Source organism: Triplophysa rosa, linkage group LG3, assembly GCF_024868665.1.
Source record: "Triplophysa rosa linkage group LG3, Trosa_1v2, whole genome shotgun sequence".
NCBI lineage: Eukaryota > Metazoa > Chordata > Actinopteri > Cypriniformes > Nemacheilidae > Triplophysa > Triplophysa rosa.
Genome location: NC_079892.1, coordinates 9,261,264 through 9,289,180, shown reverse-complemented (window position 1 = coordinate 9,289,180; position 27,917 = coordinate 9,261,264). Strand labels below are relative to the sequence as shown.

The following is a 27,917-nucleotide window of genomic DNA, read 5'->3' as shown; positions in this document are numbered from 1 at the left end:
TACCTCGACTGGATTGTTGGGATGACGGGAATCAGCTGGTCAATTTGTATGCAAATAGGGTGAGGCTAGCCAACTTTTGGTTGGCCAGCAGGGCTCGCTGACATCAAGCTGCTATATAAGGAGTTTTTACTAAACACTTACTATTGCAGGGGGAAATGGAGTAACTTATAATACCTGTAAAGACATCGTTACAGCCTTTGGTTTTTTCTGACGATTCTGTTCCTGTCACTCAACTGATAATGTCTGCAACAAAAAGGTAAAGGTTCGAATCCCAGGTACACACATACTGACAAAATGTATATAATTTTGGATAACGTCAGTCAGATGCACGTGAATGAAACGTACAGACGCTCCTGAGGTTAAACAGTCCAGCGTGACAGTTTGTAAGCTCACTAGTGGGGGATGGAGAGCAAGACAGTAACGTTAGGTGATTGATCCACACTACTGTCTCGGGAAAGTGGGTGATACTATCTCTGTCCCCACAGGAGCGACATCAGGTACGCGCTGGAGTCTGAAGGCTCAATAACTGGGCTTATCAAGGACACGACCTCGCCGTTTTTTCCCTCGTCTGTAGCCCCGGCACAGAAACCATGTGGTCAGGGAGAGACGATGTATGACTGCTAGAAATACAAATATTACATTTTGATGAAACAATTCCAAATACGGTGATAGCAGATATTTCATTCGGCGCTAAGGGAGAGGGAGAAAGAAATGTCGGACATACTAACAAAGGCAAAAGATAAAAGTTTAATTCGTACAATTGTTTATCGATTAACATAGTGTAAATGAAATATCATTGAGCTATACTCGTGAAAGTTCATACATATGTGATTATTCAGTATTCATGAACGTTATACCGTCATATTTTGATTTTGAAGCATGTTAGTCATATTACATAGTTACCATAATTATATCATTATTATAATCATGATACAGTGAAACAAAGACCAAACATGGCATGTGAGCTGACCAAAAAACTAAAATATCTGACAGAAATCATAATATTGTTCATGTTCGACCTGTGAAATATAGGCCACAGCATGAATATGCTTGAGAGTTCTGAAGGGGTATTTTTTGCCAGGAAGCTGATTTATGATAGAAGAACAGAGGACACAACAAAACTTGTCCATCATGGATGTGGCACACAGCATAACCATTCTGCCAAACACTTTTCGAGTTGCACAACCTAAATAACAGTTCTTGAGAAGATTGCGCATCATAATCCTTTACGATCTCACAAGTCAACAATACTCGGTTATCTCTTTATGAAATCAGGTTAAAATGCTACTGTATAATATCATAATGATACTTCACTTTGGCTATGATAAACAATAAATGCACAGAATATTATAAAATGCTACAACATAATTGTCCATTAAACACGCATACGCACACTCGGACATGACAAAGATTACAGTGTGTAGTGTACATGTGCCCTGTAACACTAACAAAAAGCTCTTTGATGCTTTGATATTTCATTAATATTCAGCATTACATATAGCACTCTCATTTGCATTTTGCTCGCCATTTTTACCAGCTTTAGTGCAGGGAATATTACAAATCAGGGTCTGAAAACTAAAATGATATGATCATCGACATCGAAAGCATAGTGCAAGAATGGAGAAGTGAAATTGAGGGATACACAGTATTTGCGTGTTGACTAGATAAAATCAGGAGTATATAAGTAGGTTAACAAAACAAATAAACACGTACACAATAAATAGATATATACATAGACATGTAATATAAAATCATATAAATTATACTATATATAATAACCTGGGACAAGGGAATTTTCATCATCTACCTGTGTAAGCTTGCTGAAAAGGAAGGACACTTAGAAATATATTATTCCTCCTTTTACCAACGGCCACATATGGCATAGCAGTTGCTACCTTAAATATTGTTTTTTTATTTTAAAAAGTTGTCTGTTTTGCCTGTACCAAATGAATACGTTTGAATGTTTTGTTCTTTAATTGCTGTAATACATCTGAAATGATTAAAGATATACAGTAAATAATAATACTAAACAAAACAGATATTGCACAACCTGAAAGCATATACAACCTCATGCAAAATGTGGGGTATAGGCCTACTGCATTTTACAAAATGTGCAATTTAGAGTGTCTGAACATGTGAAACGTAAATGAAAACACACAAACCAGATTCAATGACTTACAGTTCTTAACTCATAAGCTTTGGTAACTGCAGTGGGCTTTTTTAAAATAACTGCGTCACATTAGTGGTGTCGTCACCGTTGTCTGACAGGAAGAAAGCTGAAATTTACAGTTCGACCTCTGTGCAGATACAAAACCAAGCATACCGTTTTATTGCTTAAGTACTGCACAAATTCAAATACAAAGCACATACAACATGACTGCAAAACATTCTTCATATTCTCCGTTCTGTTGTGGAAGTGAGGGTGTTAATCCCTGGTGTTCAGACACTAAGGCAGTATTGTTAAAACGGGAAAGGCCATAGACACTGAGCAGTACTCTTCATCAGGAGGTATGTATGGGGTCAAGGTCTAGTGAAAAAAACATATTAGGTCTAGATAACTGGGATGCTGAGGGCTAGGTTTGTTTGTACGTGTGTATAAATGTGCGTGTATGTATCTGTGCCACCTGCCCGGAGAGACCTGTATGATGTGTCCTTTTACAGTGACAGATGATTCTAGACTGATGAACTGCGACGAATGAAGTTTTGCTTCCCTGACCCACCATATTTCCCTCCTTTAAAAAGAGCATCCTATTTTAATATGACAACAACAAACACTCACTCGCACGCTCACAAATTCACAAACATACACACGTCTCTTAGGATTACTACTCGGAATTTTTTTTTTCGGTTGTTTTTTGTTCGTTTTTTTGGGAAGTTGTTAGTTGCATATCCCTATACAGTTTTATTATAAGACAATAATATTGCAAAAATGAATGACAACTTGGAAGACAAATTGAATTCACACCTTCGTTCTTTGCTAAGTTTTGTTAGTTCATTCTTTCTTTTGGTTTAACAAACAGGGAAGTCCTTGTAGACCAAGAAGTCCAAGAAAACCAACATACACCCTCCTCCAAAAAGTCAGTTTCTGTGACGGTTAATTCTGGCTATTAAAAACAAGGTCACTCATTTCAGGAGGGTGTAGCCCATTCTCACAAGTTCGATGGGAGTTTTGGGTGCAAAGTTGGTGTGCTAGGGGCGGACCTATCACTAGATTCATGAGCCGGCGATCCACCTGAGGACGCAGTCTGACTTATGGACAACTTTGAAGTTTGTCTCGATAAAACAACGTGACCAGGTATTGAGCTAAATGGTTTGATAACAGCAGGGGGTGAGGGGAGAGGTGAAAAACCTGAAGCTGATCCTCTGTGCTGGGACAAGTCCGGAGGTTGTGGTCCTCGTCCAACCAGCTTGGACTTTTCAGGCGGTCCTGGAGTTGGAAGGGTAATAGAAATGGTGCTTAAATCCTGGGAAGGTAAATCAACCAGTGATCCACCCCTTTCTCTTGGTCGGGACGGTGGCGGAAATAGTGTCTGAGCGGTCAGGAGAGAGCTTTGGGAACCAGAGATGCTTGCAGGATGGCTATGCGTGGACATCCTCATCTTCTCCACCGTAGGACTCTGGCACGTGGGGCTCCAAGCTGAAGGGGTGCTACAAGGGGATGCATTTCCTGACCCATATTGTGCTAAGGAAGCAAGAGCAGATGGTTCTTGGGACAGCTGGTAGAAAACGTCGGGATGTTGACCAGTTTGAGGGTGCTGGGATGGGGCAATTGGGACTTGTTCTAGCATGCCCTTGGAGCAGATAGGGGACTCTTTTATAGGAGATTGGGAAACTGTCCTGGTAACTTTAGTCAGGTCCTGACTAGGTTTTGTAGGTTGAGGATTAGTCTGTTCTGAATGCAGTTGGGTCAGTATGGGACTTACTGAATGTGCTATCAAAGGGGTAAGGGTAGATACGGGGGGAATTGCAAGCTGGATGGGCTCTCCTCCAACGGCTCCTTTTTGGAAGAACCCAGGAAGGGATGCAGCAAAGCTGGGGAAGGAGGCCGGAGGAAGCTGATGTGGTTGAGAATGAAGCTGGGCAACACTAAAGTCTTTGGAGCCATGAGAGGCAAGGGATCTATAGGGATTAATGGAAGATTCTGTGATGCTGGAAGTGGTTGTGGTGATAGCGGATGGTAGAGAACTAGACGATGGTGGTGCAGGGGTGGAGGTAGATGATCTCTCAGTCCTGAGCGTGTCCAGAATTGGGGTCTCTATACAAGAGCTAAACTGCGAGCTAGCTGATGAGGAGCCGCCAAATGCAGTGGCGCCCGACAGAGATGTCTGGAACTGTTTTACAAACTCTGGTTGGTCCTTCAAAGAGCCAAGCAGCGGGACAGGGGGCCGGAAGAGCGCATGGGGCAGATGGGGGTGGCGTGTCAAGGCGATGGCGACTGAAGTGGTGGCTGCGGCAGCTTGAAGAGGAGCCTGGATAAGAGGCGCCCAGATGACAGGAGTGTGGGATGATGGTGTAGGTGCTGGGTGTGGAGCCAGGGTAGGTGTTTGCATCAGGTGGGCACAATGGGCCATGTCCCTGTCGTGCTGCACAATCTGCTGGATGATCTCGTTCTCTTGGTAGTTGAACACTCCGGAATTCAGATCCCGTTGGACCTTGTGTTGGAGCACAGAGTTCCTCTTTCCTTGAAGGAGAAATAGACAATGCAGATATATCAAACTCAGTAATAAAGTTTGACTAAATAAAAGCTTGCAATTAACGATAAATGTTAAGATGATGCCCACAAATTATTCCAAACTCTCACGTGCAAAACTGGGCATTAAGAGCACGGTATAATAAAAGATCTGTGGTGTATTTTGAGCTGAAACTTCACAGACACATTTTGTGGACCCCTAAGATTTATATTAAACATAGAAAAAAATCTCCCCTTTAAACTGAGAAAATTACTTTACTGGTTATAAACTCAGAACAGCTGTGATAAAACGACAGCTCTCACCTATGCGGTCAAGGCGATCGAGAGCCACAGTCTCGAAGGCGCGTCGCATCATGGGGTACTCCTCCAACACCTCATTGAAATGGTCCACAGAGAGCGAGTAAAGACGACAGTATGTGTCCGCTCGGACACTGGCTGTTCTTCTACCTCGGGTCAGCAAGCAGATCTCTGTACAGGTTAACAACATGAGCCATTAGAAATGTAGAACCGGTAAAGCATTTACTTACACGTTTAATCCTACAACTAATGATGTACATTGGCCCCAAAAGTATTGGGACACGGCGGACACATTTGAAATGTCTGAACGGCATTGCAGTAAGATACAAAAACTTAAAGCAATCCAACAATGTTAGACCTTTTTCTTAGAACTGAGTCGCTTTTAACCAAGTGATCGCAATGTCACTCCTAGTGGATGTACAGTATGAAGTCACTTCCCCCTTCAGTTCAGACCATATAAATACAGATGTAGTCTTAAAACCAAAAAGTGGGCAAAAATATATGTTCTGTCAGGACCACTGTTGTCAAATATTTAAACATTAGCATACATTTAAGGTTGGCGGAATGAAACTGTTCTGGGCAAACTCTCCGCCCGTCCATGCAGCCTTTCCCACCTGGGGAACCAGAACAGTTCATGATGCATAACAGGATTAAATTAAATGATCCTACAGATACAGGCAGATATGGAGGACATAATAGCATGTTAGCGGCTGTTGTTTACATGTTCGCGGCTAAACCTGAGACTTTACATTAGTCCAAAGACAGGTGTTATGTCGTAACGTTAGTGGTAAAACGGATCGTGCCCATCGGTTCAGAAGACTTGTGACTGACATCATTTCTGTAAAGCTTATTCATTACAACAAAAGAAAGTTGTAGCAGTGTCTTTCTCGGTGAGTTCAGTGTTTTCTCGTATGTCCTAAATGCGACAATACTTAGATCGGATAGAAACAGAGTGTGCATTTTTAAGACAATGAGGTTAAGCAGAAATCGCGCTGATCTTTACATACCTGTCTGTCATATACAAGTACTCTGAATATCCGTGTTTATGTCTGTTAGTAATATGCATGCACATGATTAATCATCAATGGCCAACATTTCATACAGCAAATGGTCAGCATATGTTTTTGTCTTTTCTATTTAATTCATATTTATGAACAAGGCAATAAGGTATAAACATATTTATACTTATATTTATATATTATATTATTATTATTATTATTTTTTTTTTCAGAAATGGTTCTTCAGTCTAAGTGTAGGGCACTCCAGCGCCGTTATAGTGCAGAAATTCACAATAGTGGAAATCATGAATTAAATATACTTTTTGTAAATGCAGTGACTCTTATGCTATAGTCTTATGATGGTCTTCTTTAATCGGAACCCAGATGGTCCCAAAATACCACTTTGACAGCTTATACTTGTACTCAGCTATCATCTCTCTGGTCAGATGACAGAGCAAAGCTGTATTTGAAGCACTGAGAAAATTTCTAAGCGGCAGACAAGCAGCTTGTTTGAGCTGCGGACACATGGGACTGTCAACACTAATGTGGTAATTGGGGTTCCCAGTCAGTATCCTGTCCTCGCACCTAAGAAATACTGTTATGTTTTCCCAGAAGTTCACAGACTAGTTCATAGCACTCGCAATGCTGAGGAAATAAGTGTGCGCGATGTTCTGTGAGGACCGTTATGCAGGATGTACAATCAAAACTAATACACTCATAAAAAGAAAAGGTGCTACAAAAGATTCTTCATAGAGAAATTTATTTTTGGTTCATAAAGACACATTCAGTCAACACTTCCTAAAAGAACATTTATTCTTAGCCTTTTTAGATATTACAAATAACCTTTCATGCAACAGGAAATGTCTTGTTTATGGAACCATTTAGCGAAAATCAGTTCCGATATGGTATCGTCTGGCACCTTCATTTTTATGTCTGTTAGCTTTTAGGTCATTTGCTAGTGTACTCAAAGTTAAATTTTAGTTGATAAATGCTTTGCTATGATAATGCCCCTCCCCATCCTACCTGCCTATGGTTGTGATTTTGCTTATTTAAAAAAAGAAAATGCACCTTTCAAAATGTCCCACATCAACGTCCTGTTTCAAAATCAACACATAAAACTATGCTTGTGATTGAAAGTGAACTGAACATTTTGCTATCTTTGCCTCTTTTCCAGCAAAACCCCGCCCTCCAAAATCATGTCAGCCAACCCAAATTCTCAAAACGAAAGCCGAAGGAGCGCCTGCTAGTTTTCTGATTGGCTAATGCTTACGGCACATCAGGTTCAGAGAAGGGCTGTCAGAGAAGACAGTTTTATTTCCCAGGACAGTGATATCTTAGTAGGTACAAAACAAACACTGCAGCGCTTTTGTGATTATGAATATATATTTATAAATATATATTTTAAAGGTTTGCTTTGTGTTGCAGTATTGGCAATTGGTCCTTAGTGCAAACCAAAGAATGAGAATGCAGTGGGATAAATAGTGCCATTGGGCCTGTATGTGAAGAAATGAAGTGGTGTTGTTCCGGTAAGCAAACCAGACTGGGATTACTCTCTCCTTCTCTGTGCCATCATGACTCGAGTCATAAACAACATGCTTCCAAAAGTCGCTCCATCATATCACACACACGTACGGTAATGCACTCTGGAGGGAGCCGATAAAGGGTGGGGAAAGATGGAGAAGCGGAGAAGAAACAAAAGAACAATGAGCAAAGTTGAATTTTAAATACCACAAACAAGCATTTCAACTACAAAAGTAGTGCGACCATACCACATTTCCAAAGGTAATAGGTCAGCAACACCAGTGTCATTGGACTTAAATCCACTGTAAGCAGTGTGTTAGTGTTCCATGTCAAACACAGTCAGTTAGACGAGAGAGAGGGGGAGAGAGAGAATAGATGTCATACGGGGACTAGGTGAGCCCTGCACTAAACCAAAATCCAACCGGCTCTTTCTGTACTTTCACACAGGGTTTATAGGAAAAGAGATTATGAGTGGCTTGTTGAACATGTAATGACCTCAAACGAGCCAGGGCAGAAGAAAAGGGGTTTTTGGAAATATGATGACATTTTTTCTTGACTAAATCTGCAGCGCACTGATAGCACACACTACTTAGTTGCTATCCCAGAACCACACAGAAGACTGTAATGGAGTTTCTAATGGTGTAGTTGGCTTGAAATGAGGATGGCTTGCATTATGAGACCAGGTGGTGTATCAGTTCTTTCAAAATATTTGCATCACTGCCATTTTCATCAGAAAATAGAGAAAGTTAATATGGTACACAGTATATAAATGCATTCGCATACACTGTAAATTAGATTGTGGATAAATGGCAGTTTGTGTTCTTTTACAATAATGCACGGTTTTTAATAATGGACATCAGGTGAAAATGACGCTTTTATAACTGTACGTCAAAAATTTGAAAAGTACCAAAAAATCCACATGATCCGCAAAAATGAAATGCTGCAATGATGAAAACTGCAGAGAATGGCCTCCGAAGACTTGACTCAACACAAACTGTTATCTTTGTCTCCTTCCTCAATCTTTTATTTGAATGAACTGAGGGAAATTAATTTCATGAATGGTTAACTTATGTCGGGGTGAGGAATTTCCCCAGGCTCCTGAAGCGAGGCCATTCGGTGATTCGGTTCCCCTGGAGAACGAGCCGATAACTTTAAAGAACACGGTGGTACCAGCCTGAACGTTAAGCGTATTAAACCTCTCTAATAAAAACAAAACATGTCTTCTCTCAAAGTTAGGGATCTGCAACTTCAATGCAAATTCATCAATGTGAGGCTTACAGTAAATCTGCATTCCAAGCAATGCTTCCAAATAATCATCACATAAGTATAGAGACATAATGGAAAAAGGGAGATTTATCCGTTTAAAAGCTTTCTCTTCCGGGACAATGGGCCAAAATAATGAGGACACATATTGCACTACACAGATTTATTTTATGAGATGCACCGTATTACTGGAATATACCTCCTCACTATAATACCGCAACTGACCAACATTTTTTTTGTATTAGATGTTGCCTTTTCATAGCTTAGAAGATTTGATGGGAGTCTTACTTGGGTTTCATTTATGTATCAACTAGTACCATAAAAGTACCCTAAATTGCTCAGGAGCAACAAAGAAAACCCCGGAAATGCAGATTGCAGAGTTGACAAATCTGAGCTCTGTTTGTGACAATGTTGAGATTTCTTTCTGACATTCTAAACATTCATAACTGGAAGATTTCTGGGTGTTTTTCTCCGGAGAAATATATGAATATCCAATATGAAAATATATGAATATGTAGAATGCAGTAGCAAACGGTTTCATTTGCCCTCCATTTATTCATTTTAATGTCTTTGAGAAATAGAGATATTACAAAAATATCATCTTTGCTTTTCTTTTTTTTGGGTGACCAACAAAAACTAAATTAAGTTCATAGCTGCAATGCAAAACATTCTCTGGATCAAGCCCCTTCCTTTAAAGACGAGCTAAATTTAAACACTGTTATTTCTCTTTAGAGAAAAAAAAATCACAATTGTAAAAAAAATAAGTCCATTTTATGGGATACCTTAATACATATTTCTGTTTGTTATGCAGCTTTATTAAACCACTTTCTTTGTTCTCAATCATTTTGCAAGACCACAAAGAGGAGCATTTATTGAGCAATCCAATATTTTTCTTTCATCAACCACAAAACCGCACATGGGCTCTGAGGATGCAAACAGCTCAAACTGGTTCCACACCAAACCATCTAATGCACTGCATCAAACAAACAGATCACAGACGCCAAAGGTGCTGACATCAGGGTTCTCTTACCTCCAAAGTAAGAACCGTCTGAGATCTTTGTCTCTTTGCTGCCCTTTGTCAGGACAGTTAGTACGCCGTGTTGGATGAAATACATCTTCTTTCCCACTGTCCCCTCTCTGATAATGTAATCTCTCGGCTGGAACACTTCGAAACGCAACTTGGTGAGCATGGAAGTCACAAAGTTTGGATCTGCATTGGCGAACAAAGGCATGGTGGCCACAAGCTTTCGACAGTTAAAACTGATGATTTCCTGTAAACGAAAATGAAGAATAGTTAAACACACATATATTGGAGATAACCAAATAACAATTCGATACTAACATCAAGTTAACGTGTAGGTTTTACGAATATTAGAAAACGCTCGCTGGCTTATGTTTTACAACTGACCTCTCTGAGTGGCTCGTTCAGTTCTCCCAGAATGCTCTCCTCATCAAACATCTTGCCCTGATAGCGATGCTCATAGTAATCGTGGATCCTCTGCCGCATGTCTGCTGGAAGTTTGTGGAAGGACATGTACTGCTCCACCTGTTTGTACTGTACAAAGAAAACAGACACCAAGTATTATCAACATGGATATTACACTCATCTACTTATGTAACATATTCTAATCAAAATATATGAAAAAGTTGGCACCAATAAGCCAAGCTTTTTCAACTTGCATGGAGTAGACTGCATGATTTATCGAAATTACCGAAATAACACAAATGTATCGGTAATAAAGTTCAAAGTAGGGAAGGAAGGAGGCGGGAACCGGCGAACATTAAATATCTTTTAATCAAAATAAACAAATAATAACACGGAAATAAAAGGCCGGCAGCCACCTCACGGTCGACTGCCGGCCACAAGAACATAAATACAAACTTAACACATGTCCGGGCCCGGTCCTCTCTCGTCTTGCCTTCCTGTCGCTCCTCCTCTTATGCTTCCGGAGCTCCTCCGTGAGAGATGCGAGACCGGAGTAACGCACAGCTGACACTCATTATCACTCGCGCCACCGGCCTCGCTTCGTTCTCTCACGGCTCTCGTCCCGCCTCCCTCGTCACAGTATCATAATATGTAAAACTTGTATGTTGTTTTTTATACTTTTCAGTTTTAAATCTATTTAATATAGCTTACTTGATTCGACAAACTTTAAGCTTTATCCTATTGCATTTTTAAGTCGCATAAAGCACTTTTCTTCAATATCATGCAGCCCTAGCCTGTAGCTCAACCCCAAAATATTATCAGAAAAAAATGTTAACCTATAGAGCAGTTTCGGCGGCAACAACACAAAGAAATGTTATGTGGCCAAAACTTAACTTCCGGCAGACCTCCGCAAAGAATCAATAACTGTTGAATCGTTTTTACAGTATTTAATTCAATAGAACTGATCTACAATACATTATAAATATAAATGAATATTAATATAAATTAAATATAAAATAAATTGTTATATTACTAGGCACTAGCCAGACCAATAACTAAAAACAGACCGGAAGTTAATTTCGAGCCAGTGGTGTGCATCCAATGAAACAGTCTATAACCTCAGAGTAAGAAAACACGATTGTTCATTTACAGTACAAGTGGTCATGCATGCTTATTGTGCAAATAGGCCTTAAGATCCGAAACTCCTACAGACCCTGTAGTTGCGTCTCTAACTACACCCTGCTGTTGAAAAACAAATATTGACAAAATGTCTCGCGAAACAACAACAGACGGCTCTGTGTAACCGTCCAGGTCCGGGTGTATTTATGGCACTTGTTTCTGCACGTCTCCGGGCTCCATCTGCAAAGCTCTGCAATGTTTTCACATCAGCGGCCATCTCACCATTTATCTTTGTCGTTCTGTTTGTCTCTCTCTCCCTGCCTGTCTCTTTGACGCCGAGGAAGGACGTATTGTATTGATAGGGTTTATTTTACCCACCATCCCCTTGTGCTATCTGTTTATTATGTCATTTGTGTCTTCGAAAATGACAGAGAGACATCGGTACAACGACTTTAAAACCTTTGGCTGAATGGTCTGCCTCTCCTGTCCTTAAACTTAGAAAAATCGGATCGCTCAGGTGTTGCTCTTTTATAGCTCGGGAGACTTTGTATGTGGGCATGTCATTTCCTACGTTCTCCCACTTTCAAGAACTCCTGTTCGGCCGGTTGACGGTCCCCTGGTTCAAAGTGCCCTTCACCACATGCTAATGTTCCTGCCATGTCAGCTGCGAACATCTCGGTAACAGCGTCGGTGGCTCGCCACACTCCGCTGCGGACCCTTTAAGTGGCTCTTCTATTATCATATTCAAGGGCAGGGGACAAAGCCGGCAGAGAGGAGTTCAAACAAAAGGAAATAATGCCACGCCACACAGTTAGGTTTCGACTCCCGAGACCGACGGGGGTGTGAAGTCGATCGCTGAAATGCCATTGCGAGGCATGCATGAATCATAGCGTGTCACTGGAACTCATCCTTTTTCGGGAAATGGACCCGGTAATCACACTGGCACTGAGAAGAGATCTTAAAGAATAAAAGATGAGATATATTACAGAATAGATCCAATAGAAGTGTTTAAAGCGCGAGTATAGCAGGTAATGAAATCGCCTGTTAAATTAACAGGACGAATTGACAACTCGAGCATTTTATCCCTGTTGAACTCTCCCTAACCTAATCTCTCTCTCTCTAATGCTGTTTTATCTCTCTCTTTTTCTCTCTCTGTTTGTTTTTTCTCAGAGCTCTTTCAGACATTATGTACTGTGAAACCGTAATCAAAACAGTTTGCCGCCGCACATTCCGCTTTTGGGAAAATAAAACAGTTTGTTGACAGAGGATTGAGTCCTTGAAGAAGATACAAGAAAGAGGGAGACATCCACAAGGAAATTGTACATCAATACATCCTCCCTGTATCAACAATGCAGGTTGCCACGACAACCACGGTCGGGCTGAATTGACTGAATCTTTTAACACAGCAGAGGTCAAACCACTTGTATTTTCTCCTGGAGGAAAATGACAACAGTTCAATTACCACTCCAGCGTAATCACCACAAGGGTCACAAACTTTTTTAAATTGTGAACGACATTTCGAACACTTTAAAAAAAATATGAGGCTTCGTAAGTTTTCATTTTCTCTCTGTTAGTCTTGTATAACAAGCTCTCCTCAGCGATCAGCCACTCCCCCTCCAGCAACTCCACCTCCCAGAATCACCTTTCACTCTCATCCGGACTATTGACACTCACAAACTCCAATTCCCATCATCCCTTGCACTCATCATGATTACACCCGCACCTGATTCACATTACGTGGACACTATATGTACCCTGCCCTGTGTATTCCCCAGTGTCAGATCTAGTTGTTATTTCTGTTACTGTCTAGTTCCGACCCTCCTGTGTTTCCGAGTTCTCCTTGTTGCATGTTTCTTACCAGTTGGATTATACTTTTTTGTGGATTCCTTTTTGTGCCTGTTACCCCTTTTTAGATTTACTCTTTTGGATTTTTGGTTTTTGGATTAAATATACCCTTTGCACCGTCTCCTGTTGTGGCATCGTTCTTCCCCTTATGTGTAGTGTTACATCTTGTTGCGATCTGGAATTATTTACAGTATATTTCTTCACACAAATAAAAATAAATATTTTACATTTTGAGCAAGGAATTTTCGTCTTTGCACTTTTTTTTAATAAGGCAGTTGCCCGACATAATTTTAATGTTCTTGAAATGTTGGTATTTTGATGTTTTACATTATTAAATATATTTAAAAAAAATGTACATTCCCTATATAGGTAAAAATATAAAATATGTTATGCATAATAATAATTATTGTTTCTGATTTCATTCTTTTTTACATTTCAATACCAATAGAAAATTGTCATTATTAAATATAGTAAAATACTAATATAGTCTCAAATAATAATAAAAATAACAATTTGTTTAACAAAGCAGATATATAAACAAAATTTCAATATAAGGTAATGTACTATCACAAATTGTGATACCAACATAGTAGGTATTTCTGTATTTAATATTTTTTCAATAAAATAATTATAAATAGTGCTGTTCAATGATTAATCGCATCCAGAATAAAAGCTTGTGTTTCATAATATAAGTCTGTGCACTGTGCATATTAATTTTGTATTTGTAAACATACACATACATGTATACATTTAAGAAAAATATAAAAACGAATAAATGTTTATATACAATTTAAATGATATATAATTGTGAACATACATATATTATGTAAACACAAACTTTTAGTCTGGAAGCAATCGCGATTAATCGTTAAACAGCCCTAATTATAAATGTATACATGCTCCTCCTGCATCTGAATGTTCACATCATCACGTCCTGTCACTCCTACTTTCTCTAGCCCTTTGGAGTCGACTTTTACTCACTTTCTCCTGGTACTGCCTTCGTGAGGAGTCCAGTGATTGAATGAGGGCAGTTGCGTGGCCCACAAACATGGCATAGCAGGTTGCGCCCACAATCATGCTGAGGATGGTCAGCCAAACATCCGTCATGCCTACGGGAGGGTACATGCCGTAGCCGATGCACAGCATGTGGCTCATGGCCTTAAAGAGGGCGTAAGAGTACTGCTGACCCCACGTGTCATTCTGAGGAGAGAGAGATAAATGAACCTGATTAAAGCGTGAATATAATTATGAGCATGAAAGACGGCCATTGTGATAGACAGCATAGAAATAGGAAAGAGGGTGAAAGTAGAACAGCGAGAGTGCAAGGATATAAGGATCAATGATGTGACATTTGCTTTTTGGCTAATACGTTCATAAAAAAATATTACAATGCAATTCGATTAAAAATGACTTGAATTGACTATTTTATTTTGGCAAGTTCTGAATTAAAAATAATTTTTGGTCAAAGTCAAAAATGTCAATAGGTGTTGTAACTGTATTAAGATTGTAAACGGAAAAGTCTCATTAAATATTATATGAATTAAATAAAAAAATACTGTTTGAATGCTTTAAATAATAATTAGGTTACATATATTTTTAAACCATTAATATATTTCATATTACATAAAATGGTAAAAACAATACAGAAATTTTGTAAACCAACTATGATGTATTTTTATATAAACCAACCAACAGGAATGTATTTATATTCGATTTTCAAAGACCTCACTTTGATCATCTCAAGCATCCTTTTTTGACACTGACCCATAAGCCACTGCGAGGGAGAAGAGAGAAAATAGAGTCGAGAACATCACAATGTGATAGAAAGTGCATGTGTGTGAAGAGAGAGAGAGAGAGCGAGCGAGTGTTAGACTGAAAGTGACAGTGTTTCTATGTATTTCTGACAGGACTCAGAAAGAGTTTGCTAGTGAGACAAAGAAAGAGCCATCACTCCATTTAGCGGAAGGGTCATTACATGCACCGCATGCGCCTTCTTGATATCAGAAGATGGAGGAAAGCAGAAGGTAATATTTAATAAATGCAAATGAAGCATAATAATGGGCAGAATTTGTCTTTTAGCAAAGTGAGTTGCTCAGGACTGACACTTTTGGGCCAAACGCTTATCATGCTGGGCCAGGAAATAATGCAGGTGGCCTTGTTTCAGTGAATGTTATATGAAATATCCATTTAATATGTTCCACCCAGACCCTTTTATTCTGTTTTTAGTAGAAACCTAGCTATTCTGTTCTGCTGCCTTTATATTTTCATTTGGTAATACTTTACAAAAATGTTGTATTTGTTAATACAAGTAAATGCATTAGCTAACTTGAACTAACAATAAGCAGTATAGTTTATCACCATTTATGAATTTTTGTTAATGTTCGTGAATGTTAATACAATTATACCTGTTAGTTCATGGTGCATTAACTAATATTAACAGATACACCATTTGATTTTAAAAATGTATTAGTAATTGCTGAAATTAACATTATTAACAAATGATATAGAAGTATTGTTCATTGTTAGTTCATGTTAGTTAGCTAATGCATTAACTTATTGTTAACAAATACAACCTTGCTCTAAAATGTTACCTTTCAAAACATTAGAAAATAGACAAAAATAAACTCTCAGAGTATCTTCCTTTCCAAAAGCAAGAATATACCATTATGATCAAAGATATGTAGTTAGCTTAATGCAAAATGCCCCTTTGGACGCCACTAACCCTATAAACCTGGCAAATCCAGTGACTATTTTATCCTCAAAAGAACCCATTGTACCTCAGTACCTTAAAACCACTAATTTCTTTCCAGACAGACGGGTAAAAGAGAGGTGTCCTCTGAAGTTCCGTAAAGTCAGCCAATCAGATTAGAGCTTGCCAGATCTAGAAAGTACTTCCTGTTTTGCGTGCAATATGCATCAGCCGGTCAGGAAAAAACAGACTGTGGGCCATCTGGGACTAAATAAACCATGGCGAGAGGAGAAAAAAGAGAAAACCGACATGCATCTGCCCTTCACACTTACCACCATTTTGTTTTTGGCCACCCAGCAGTCTGAGGGAAAGTCCTGCAGCATGGGCACGAGGAACTGCAGACAGCCGTCCCAGTGGCACAACAACAGCATCATTCCGATCAGATTCACAATGCGCACCATGGCACTCGCAAGGTCATAGGTCATGTGAAATATCTACGAAGAAGAAAGAGAGGACAGAGATGGTCGGCGGACTAGAATATGCTGCGTGGGCAACAATTAAGATTTAATCCTTCGAGTTCTAGGCCACATTGTTCCTAAGCTGGTTTATAGTAGCACAACACATGGTTTGTGGGGTATTACATAAGGTCCTGTATCTGTTCCGCTAATGTCACTAATAGTTCCTAGGAGATCAGTGACACGCAATGTTACCCGCAATCTATAACGGCACCGATGCGAACCCATCCCCCCTACAGCAGACAAAAAGGTGGAATTTCCAAAGAGCAGTAATTAAAGTAAGGATTCCAATAGATTTCCTTTAACTCACAAGGTTGTGGGCTGATAGGGTCGACCGATCGAAGCAATTAAAGGGTCATGCTGCACGCTTTTAACTTTTCCATGGACAAACAATGGTTAGATTGGATAACACATAGCTGTCTGCAATTGTTCGTAATTGTTTGTTAAATTTGGAAGCACACAAACTATTCTTAGGTTGAACTAAAATAGGACCCCTTGGAATTAAAAGCAGTCCTTGAATTTTGGATATAGGACTCAAACATTGTTCTGTCAGGACCACTGTCGTCAAATATTTAAACAATATTAGCAACATTTAAGGTTGGCGGAATGAAACTGTTCTGGACAAACTCTCCACCTGTCTATGCAGCCTTGCATGGACAGAGCGGGAGCACAGCAATACATGTCCCCCTACCTGGGGAACCAGAACAGTTCATGCGTAACAGAATTAAATTAAAATGATCCGATAGATACAGGCAGATATGGAGGAGATGGGGATGGAGGTGGATTTTGAGTGCAGCATGATTAAGCAGCTGATAAGGAGCAAAGAAAGGCAACTTAAATTGGATGCAGTCCAGTATGTATTGTATGACTATTGATTAACGTTGATTTGCTGCACCTGATGTGATCAGCTGATGCAAGCTTGACTCACGTGACCTACCGGAACTTGATTTTGTAAATATGAAAGTTTCAGAACTTTTGGCATCAGAATGAGTAAAAGATGAAAGAATCCTTATTTTTGAAGGGTGAACCACTTTTTACCATAACCAAACCAAGGGTTGAAACCACTCAGCAACCTGAAATAGGTTAATTTAAACCAAACGGTTGGGTTTATTCATATTTTACCCAACTATAAGTTGAATCAACCCAACACCTTTTGGTTTAAATGATGTCATTCGAAACTTGTATGACTTTCTTTCTTTGGCAGAACACATATATATATTTTGAAGAATGTTGGGAACCAAACAACATTGGTCCCAATTTCCTGGACACAAAACCACTTCTCAAATTTTTCTTAAATTATCTTTTTTTTCCACAGAAGAAAGAGTCATATATAGATTTTGAATGACATGAGGATGAATAAATAATGATACAATTTTCATTTTCGGGTGAACTATCTCTTTAGATATGGACATTTGTAGACTAATTTAAACCAAGGGTTGGGTTTGTCCATTTTTTACACAATCATGAGTTGAATCAACACAGTGTTATTTTTACAAATTACAACATATCACATTCTACTTGGAGAAACTACAGCCCCAATATAGAAATATCAAATGAGGTCTAGGATCGTTTTAGTGGTAGTTGGACTGAAACCGTGTTTTTCCATTTTTCACAATTTTTTCATAAATCATTACTATTGGTCATCCTTCGTGTTTGTCAGTGGGTTTTGCAAATATTTGCTCAATAAAAAGTATTAAAAAGAGCTTGTCAACTTTGATAACACAGTGTTTTATTACTTAATTACCATTTTTTCCCTCTCCTGTAAAGTGGCAGTTTTGAAGATACAAGCTTTCAGTCCAACAGCGATATTTTACGATTACAAGTGCAGCTCACCTCCTCCCATTGGTGGATGTATCGAATCAGTCTTGACAATCTCAGCAGCCTCAGCAGACTGAGTATTTTTGTAAAACGCACAATCCTCAACGCCCTCGCCGTCTTGTAGAAGTCCGAGTCGATGCGCGTCTCCACGATAAGGAAGATGTAATCCACAGGGATGGAAGAGATAAAATCCACGGCGAACCAGCTCCGAAGGTACCTCACCTTGATCTGCTGAGGGTCCAGGATGATTTCCGTGCTGTCTTCCTTCACGATCCCCGTGCGGAAGTTCAACACCAGGTCCACCAGGAAGAACGTGTCAGAGACAACATTGAAGACTATCCAGGCGGGGGTGTGTTCATCTTTAAAGAATGTGATGCCTACTGGGATGATGATCAAGTTGCCCACCATCAGGAGGAGCATGATCAGATCCCAGTAGAACCTGGAGGACGTAAAATGAGTGTTAGGAAGACACTTTATTTGATGCCATACAGCTTATAATGATATCTTAAAATCCATTTACTTGAAAACAGGTCTTCGGGGTAAAATTACAAATAAGCGTTTCTTACAATATCTCCTAGAAACCTTTATTTGAGGACCCACTTATTTCAAAAACAGAGAAAGATCAAATGCTGTAGCTCAAGAATGGCTCAGGAAAATCTCTTTCAAAGGTGGAAAAAATTGGCAAGATATATAGTATATCTTTGAAGGAATAGTTCACCTTCAAAATGAAAATTCTGTCATTATTTACTCGCCCCTTTCGTCATTTCATACCTGTCTTACTTTCTTTCTTCTGCAGAACACAAAAGATATTTTGAAAAATTGTTGGTAACAGAAAACCATAGGTCCCCATTGACTTCTATTGGTTTTGTGTCCATACAATAGAAGTCAATGGAGACCAACGTTTTTTGGTTACCAACATTTTTTAAAATATCTTCCTTTGTGTTTTGCAAAAGAAAGAAAGTCACACAGGTTTCATTTTTTAAAAAAAAATCTTTTTTAAGTCATTTTGGATAAAAGTCTCTGCCAAAAGCATCGACGTAATTTTCTGCTGTTAGTTTCCCAAAGTATTATGATGTAAGTAATCAAAACAGTAGTCTAAAAGATGTCCACTACTGCAAATTCAGTAACGCTTCATGAGCTGAAATTCTGCATGATGCTGGAAACGGCAAACTGGTTGTGCTATTACTTGCCGTTTATGGATGAGTTCCCCATTTGGTAATTGGATGTGTCATACGTATGTAAATGAAAGGGGCTGGAAGACATCCAGGAGACCTCTGGCAAGACTGCCATTTCATCAATAAAAGATCTGCCGGGTGAAATGTGTACACAAAAACAAGCCGGCATAATTGCTGAATGCAGCATTAATTACCCCACTGGCCCTAATAAGCCTAAATGAAATCGTAAAAGGCAGCGTATTCTGGTTCCAGGAAACACTCAGTAATGCTTCTTATATTTTACACCACTCTACTGTTTTTGGCTCCCTTAATGTTTCATTAGAGACACAACAACAAGGTCATTAATATGTATATTTTAACAACATCAACATGTTTTCGGACCATATATTTGGTTAATAAATTCCAGGTCATTGATGTGTAGTACTATAGTAGTAGCATTAAAAGTAAGCAGAAATCGATCATGCAAAGGGTTGATATATACCGTCTCGCCTGATATGGATTACACAGAGAGAATGTGACGGTCAGCTTTTCAGAGACATCCTGTGGGATTACGTGTTGTTAAACACCACCAGCAAGAAAAACACAAAGAGTTCGATTTCAGATTGTGGTTTGGCCCTTAAACTTAAAGTCCCAGTGAAATTCAAAATAACAATGCTTATTTTTTTATGAAAAATTGCAGCGGTTATTGTAAATAGCTGATCAATGTGGGTCATTCTCTTTTTAAAAATCGTGTGCCCTCATAAACTTCAGGTAAATCTGAAAATGCACTTCCGTCCTGTAATGACTATACATCTTAAATGACGTATGTTTGACGGCTTGGGCGGAGCATCCATTAACTCCTCCCCTTCAACTGTCAGTCTGCTGCCAGTTCCATTTCAAAATGCAAAAAAGGCATATAAAAAAGGCTGTTTTTATACATCCAATAAAATCGCAGAGAAAGACGAAAGCCATGCCCACTATTTTTCTCATTCAAAATTCCATTTAACTCAGAAATGCATAAAATACGAAAGTAAAAACGATTACAACTTCCGGTTCACGTGGACTTTAATATAAACAGTTAGTGGAAATACTTAGCTATATTTTTATCATTTGTATGCAATATGATTACTCAAATCGACCAAAGAATATTAGTCGAACTTCAAGGACAGCATTGTGACTGCATAATAATCATCATTATGAGCAGTCATAATAGCATAAATGTATGTTTCAATGATTGTTCATCCAATTATAATTGTTGATAATGATGATTATTAGCAATCATTAGTCATGATACTGGGTTGCATGTTTTACAGCTCTGCTATAAAATGTAGAGTTTAAAGGCAGTTTATACCAAATGAAATTAAAACATTAGATTAGCTGAGTGGAAAAATACTACTTCTGCATTGAAGTGCTCTCTTTCACAATGCTTGAAATGAGTTTTGGGGAGAGATTAAACAAGAACAAACCATCTATATGAAGTGTCACTAAATCTGACAGATTATTCCCAGACAGTTTTCAGATTATAAAGGATTTGCCATTGATTTTTGCCCTCCAACAGATGGTGGTCAAAGCAGTTGGTAGGCAAAAGGAAAGTTACAAAGTAACGTGCCTTTTCTGGTTAGCAGTTTTTGTATACTTACGCAAGACCTAAATGTTATCTTGACATACTATTTGAAAGCTATGTACTATTTCTATAAATATTATTAATAACTAAAATGTATGTAATGTAACAAAAATGCATTCAATGCCAATAACAATGTTTCCAATAAAATGCTATTAAAAAACAACGTGTTTAATGGCAATATAAATTAGCACAATATGTGTGAAAAATAAGTCTGCATACAGTCTTATTCCCACAGCAGCAGAACAGTGTTCGTGTGTTATGGTTTATATCTACCAGTATTATTTGTTGTTGAAAAAAAAAATCTTAAATGATAGATGCCTTACACATTATAGTAGAGATACACAATGCACATCTCTGTATTTGTTTTCATGGGGGTAACTCACAGAGATGGAGATTTAAAGGGCGTGTCATCAGGCGATGCAATCGCTTGTATGTTTCCAGCGGACTCGTTTTAATATGCAGTGCTTTACCCTCCGATAAACATAACGCAAAGCATTCATACCAGCTCTCTGTAAACTACGACAGATTAAATGCCGCCTCGTTTGAACTCGATAACTTCACGTCATCCCTGATAGATTTTTCGGTGGAATGGGCACTGCCATCTTTGATATTTACCTGAAGCACTTTTACTATGGTTACGGGCATGCTTTACGGTCATCGTGAAAATAGAGGGGATTGACTTTATTCATTTTTTATTTATGTATGTGAAACGTAATATTTGCAAATCTAAAAGAGATTTTAATAAGATAGTATATTAGTGAATAGCCAGGGGCGTAGCTACATGCCATGGGTGGCCACGGCTACCCCTGAATGATGGATGGCCACCTATCTGGCCACCTCTGTTGTGCGAAGCAGTTTTAAGATGCGTGTCGGAGTTTACGAAGTGCTGCGCAGATCATTTAGCGTATGCACTGAAAGTAACGCGAGAATATCACTCTTGTGTTAATATGATGTCATACGCTTACGCACTGACGCAAACAGTCTGAGCGCTATTAGCTGAACAGCTGCTAACCTCCTCGCTTCGTGACAGTGTACTGTCTGCGTATCATGGAAGTTCATCGCGAGCGGAAGGCTCAGGGTAGGGTTGCACCAGCCATTCGTAAGTTCTTTCTTAAACGTGAACGTAAAGTCCACACTAGAGGCTTAGTAACTACTACTAGCTAGTTTGTAACTAAATCTGTATGTTATTCGGTTGCACCATTTGGTCTTAAGGCAGAACGTAGCTAGTTCGTGAGCTCTCCGTAAAGAAATGCGTAGTCGCATAATATGACGTTTACCTTCAACAGTCCAATAGCAGCCTGTAAATTCGTGAGAAAAAGTTTTGTTGAAATGTTGTGAATTTCAAAACATTCTGGATTTAAACTTATTTTACCTCACATAATAACGGTAAAAACGGTATATAGACTACCTTTCATGAATAACATATTTAAAAGTAGATTAATAAACAAATGCTGTTTAAAACAATACAGCCTACTTAATGCAATAATAAATTACATGCAATATGGGTGATTTCATTTTACTGCCAACCGCCAATTAAATAAAAAGAAGATTATTTCATTTTGACGTGCACAACACAGGCAGATATACACACACGGAGGTGCTCTAGGACGGTTCGTGTTAGAGCAGTCAAAAATTAAATGTCATCACATAATGTTCTCTATTTTAAAAGGAAAGTGACTGTAAATGTCAGCATTATCATGTGTGTAAATCATTGAAGAATGTCGAGTGAAACAAGAGCTTATTCCGTTAGTTCAGAGAGTATGCTATTTTATTCCTACAGTTATTCCTGATAGGAGGCTTCCGTAGATATTTACGTAACATTATGCTTCAACTAAGTTGAATGGTGCAACAAAAATATTTTGTAGTGCGTAAGCTGTAACTTAGTGCCCGTTTGAGTCAAAACTACAGTAGGCTGTAGTAATGAAATCAGTCTTCTTTAACTGGATTTCATTCATTAATTATATGTTCGCGAAAGTTTAAATTGGGGTACTGCAATGTTTATTTTCTCTAAAAAATGCTAACTTACTGCAAATGATAGCTAGCAAATTATTTTAAAATAATGTTACCACATGAAAGCATTGCAAATCATTTGTTTACCTTCTTCATGTATGTTTTTGACCAGCAAACTATGTGTAATGAAGAATTGGTGTAAATTACAGTAGAAGTTAAAGAATTTCCGTCTGTAAGGATTTTTTGGTCACCCTAATAAAATCACCTCTAAAAAACAGTTCTGGCTACGCCCCTGTGAATAGCACATTTAATTTCTGAATTTTGTAATATCTTTCTGAAGCCTAACAGCTCACCCTTTACTTTCATTGTATGGAAAAGTCACTCATTTTTTAAAACACATTTTTTGTTCCATAGCAAAAAGAATCCTACAGGATTGGAATAACATGAGGGTGAGTAAATGATTAATGCGTTATTTAGGCTAAAAAATCAACAGACAAACAAGAGCCACTGTTAAATGACAGAAATGGGAACATGTCTCATGCAAACAAAAGCCTTTGCAATAATCAGCTATCTGTTGCAATCTGCCAAAAATACACTCTTCGTTCTTTATCTGTTGCTGCTTAACATATTATGAGTCCTAATTGTCTTTCCCAATTCCCATCTCACCAATTCTCTATGGAATCTGTGTCACCTCTGCTTACTAGATCTAGCCATCATCTCTGTCAGCCAGATGGTCTGCACCACTGACTAACCTACTGTAGTTTCATAAAAAAAAATGTTTTTATTTGATTGGTGGTTTTGTCATGAAACCCTAATGCAAGTAAAAGAGTTCAGCTACCCTATAGGGTGTTAAAAGGATACTCCACCCAAAAATAAAATATCCTGTCTTCATTTACTCACCCTCAAGTTGTTCCATACCTGTATACATTTCTTTCTTTTATCTGGGGCATCATTGACTACCAACTTGGGGGGGAGGTAATTCCTGAAGAATTTTTTGGTGGAGTGTCCCTTTAACTATGAGCGCTTTTTGAGCCTTTAAATTAATGTAAACTTTGTTTACATGTTATATTTACCATAAAAACTTGCCTGAGTCAAAAAGCACAAGTTCAGTTTTAATTTGTGTAAAACTGATATCAAAATTTTGATATAAAATAATTATTACAATAAATATTTAAATAAATGATCATTACATTAAATAATAACATTTTATATTTTCTTCTCTCTTCGTTTATTCCGTTTATTAGTCACACTTGACTATTCGCTCCACTGACTTCCATTTAGACGTATGCGAATGCGTCAGACCGGAAACACAAGCCCATCCGAAGATATTTCGCATTTCACTGTGTAGCAAAGTTCAAGTTTGGTGAACTCTGACCTGCGAATTCGCGTCACGTGAGTGTGTGAGACCAATAGAAGATTGAAACGTCACAGCCTGACCTCTCGGTACAGAAATGTAAAAGATGGAGGAATCGCTCCCGCCCATTTTCGCAGCACCGTCCGAACGAATTTAGCATGCTCAAAGTCTAGTCTAACCGAGGCATTAGATCATTATAGTTTGTAGATAATTATAGATTTCTAAAAAAAGTTTAAGATAGGTATTCATATTTTAAAGTTGAGAGTCTGGATCTGCAACAAGAGTAAAACAATAAAATATAGTAGAAAAAGAAAGTTAGCAATACATTGACGGTTTTAGCGGCAACAACATAAACAAACGTTGTGTGGTACAAACTTAACTTCCGGTAGACCTCCGCAAAGAACTCGAGACCTATTGATTAGTTTTAATTGAATTTAATACAATTAATATACAATAAAATATATAAATTAATATGAATACAAATTAAATATAAAATGACCGACCGGAAGTTAACTTCGGGTCAGTCGCGTACATCCGATGAAACCGTCTATAAATGACTAAAATTACTAATTAAATGTTGCCTTTATATGAAGAAAATGTTGAAAATGTACTTTCAATACAAATCAGCTTCTGAGAAGTTGAACAGCGGCTGAAGTTAAAGATACACCCCAAAATTGTTTGAGCATGTTATATAATTCAAATTCGTGATGTGTTTTGTAAAGTAATAACCCAATGGGCTCAAATGTAAGAAGTCCACTGATCTGAGTGTGAAAGAGAATTTTTAGCTCTGAGAAAGCAAGGCAAGGCTAATGGAAAATAATGTGATGCACCGTACTGTTTATGCGACCATCATATTTCTACCTCTTCACAAATGCGTGGTAGAACAGAGCGGTTGTGTGGCGATTCGTCGGTACAAATGCGTTTCTCTTTGCTCTCTTATATTCCAAAACTCCTTGAACACCGTTCCAACACCCAACCCCCCCACACCTGCCAGCCTATCTCAACATCCTGACACTCTCTACTTGTTTTCTGCATCAACCAGGTGATGCAATCAGCAAATGGAACTGCCCAGCATCGTCCAACTCGTGTCCTCACCGAGTTCAGGGGAGATAGGTCAGAGAGCACGGGGAGGAACGGGGAGAGGGATGTTGCTGATGGGAGAGAAAGAACACAAGGGCGAATGTGAAAACGACACCTGAAAATGCCAGGCGCCTCAGAATACATTTTATGGAAAAGGACGTTAGGTCTTGTGACAGGTGAATCTTTACAAAGCTGCTTTATGCATACACATATTTTGTGCGGTTGCAGCCATGTGATGCTCAACGGGTCTAGATGTTCTTTATATTGAAATAAGAAATAAGAGAGAATTCACAGAGATCAGACCTGAAGTGTAAGATGCATGCATTTTGAATAGTTTGTCTATATCTTTGGGTGCCGTGCAAATGGTACCAAATCTTGAATTTGAATCTAAATCTGAAGTCTGTACGATTTCCTTTCTTCTGTGAAACAAAAGCAGATACAATTTTGAAGCTGTTTTTTTCCATACAATAAAAGTAAATAGCATGACCCTGACCTGACAGCGTCCGTTTCAACTGATATGAAAAAAAAGCTCATCACGAGCATGCATTTGTACAGCTTATACCATTTCGCCAGTGGCCATGTGGTCCATTTCAGCTACCTGCCTGCTGGCGCTCCCCCTCCAACTCGGACCGTTCAGCCACACCAAGCGTTCCAGAGTTCCATTAAATAAATTGTGCTGTCATAATCCTCTCTGATGTTTGCTCCCAATAATGCCTGTCGTCATGTTAACCCATTTTGATCACCCTATTTCTCAGCCTGTGCACAACGACAAGAGCTCTATTAAAGTGGGCTCAGTATTATTGAGAACGTAACGGCAAAACACAGAAGCATGGCATGAGAATGATGCAAGTCTATGGTGTGGTTTATTTCTATGTTTAAGTTTATGTTTACTGGCAACAACGTTTCAAACAACCAGAAAACCTCAAGAAGACGAGCAATGATGATCAGAGACGGTTTAATGAAGATAAAGCACAGCCCGTCACAAAAACTCCTAAGAGGCACGTTGTGTAAGTCAGCGACAGGTGGCATTGGTGACACTGTGTGCCCTTGTATTATGTGTTCCAGCAGTGGATGTTCAATTCGGATGGTATCAGTGTCATTCAAATAGGAAAGGGGTAAATCTGACCAGGTGAGATCAGGGATGGGCCTAACTGTAATATCCTTGGCATGCTCAAGGACATAGAAAGACACCTTTTATTGATCAGAAAACCAAACCAAAATAGAAAATGGAATATATTTAATTAGGCCAGAACTAGAATTCACTTTCATTTTTGCCAGCTCCTTGCTGAAGGCATGTTGTTGACAGGCCAAAGTCAATATTAAGTAACATATAAGTGACTGGTGACTAAAAACGCGAGAACACACACATAAGCAATAATGACAGACAATTGACAGGGTTTTACCTGAAGTCACTGTATGGATGAATAATCCAAAAGCCTGCGGATTTGACCCGTTCCTGCTCACGCTCCACAGCCTTTTCGCTTCCGAACATTCGAAGCGAGAACTTGTTGACCCCTGGCTGAAGCATCGCTCCAAACTGCCTGTGCATAAACCCAGCCTGGTACAATCTCTCATCGTCCGGCATGATCTGATCGATACCCTCCAACTTTATGAAACTCGACTGTTCATCAGAGGACGCCTGTTGTGCCCCCTCGCTACGACCACCTTGTGCGCCCTGGCTCTCTCCAGATCCAGGTTGCTCCAAGGGACCGTCGTCCTCGGGGCTGGCATCCCCCTCGGTGATGAGGCGCCTTTGCTCCGCCAGATCCGCGTCTGGGGCATGCCGGCTGGTGATGGAAGACAGACTGCCCCTAAACCTCCGACAGTCGCCGTTCACGTTGGTTCTGAAGGGTCTCCCCACATCGGTCTCCGCGTCTCCACTCTTGGCCTCGCTGACACCTTTCGTGCTCCCTATGGAAGAGGGTGACGGAAGATGCTTCATTTTGACACTCTTCCTCCGAGTGTCCTTGTCGCCGTCTTCGCCGTCTCGAGTCATAGCACTCTTGTGTCCAAACTGATGTGGCAAGCTGTAGAGCCGTTTGCGCATGGAAGAATTCACCTTATCCATTGAGATTTTAAAACGACCACCTTAACAAAACAATTCACAGTCCGTAGCATCTGAACGAATACGCAGGCAAAAAAACGCACATCACTTGTTTTGGGATATGGGATCTTTAAACAGGCGAAAGGTCGTCAAAAATATGAACGCGCAAATATTAATACACCAGCGCATCCCGCTGCATCCGTACGTTCTTGTAATACTAGACACCGATCCCGAGAGCGCAGAATCAAAGCGCGCACACTGGATGCGGGGAGACGGACGGACGTGTCTGAATGAGAAACAATTTGACGCGCGCCTCAATGACAAATCATTGTATCCTCCTGTCCAAAGTACTCTTTAAACAGCAGTTACCGAGCTCAAAACGCGATTACGCGACTGTTCCCGGCCATTGACATACCAATAATCCACAGTGCAAAAGATGTCCAGTTGTGGTAACGTGCATGGGGATGGATAATCCATTACGTTGCCATAGGAGCGCAGACAGCAAATAAGCACGCACCACCTAAACCGAA

General features: G+C 39.3%; 1 protein-coding gene across 1 annotated transcript; it reads right to left on the bottom strand.

The window, feature by feature from the left end:
• Positions 1-732: 732 nt before the first annotated feature.
• On the bottom strand, positions 733-27,917 carry hcn4l (hyperpolarization activated cyclic nucleotide-gated potassium channel 4l). The gene is made up of 8 exons (XM_057330468.1): positions 26,747-27,917; positions 18,197-18,620; positions 16,181-16,342; positions 14,141-14,359; positions 10,178-10,324; positions 9,800-10,040; positions 4,994-5,158; positions 733-4,681 (listed from the first exon to the last, which is right to left on the bottom strand). Exons 1-8 carry the CDS (start codon positions 27,409-27,411, stop codon positions 3,150-3,152), a joined length of 3,555 nt encoding a protein of 1,184 aa, XP_057186451.1. The 5' UTR covers positions 27,412-27,917; the 3' UTR covers positions 733-3,149.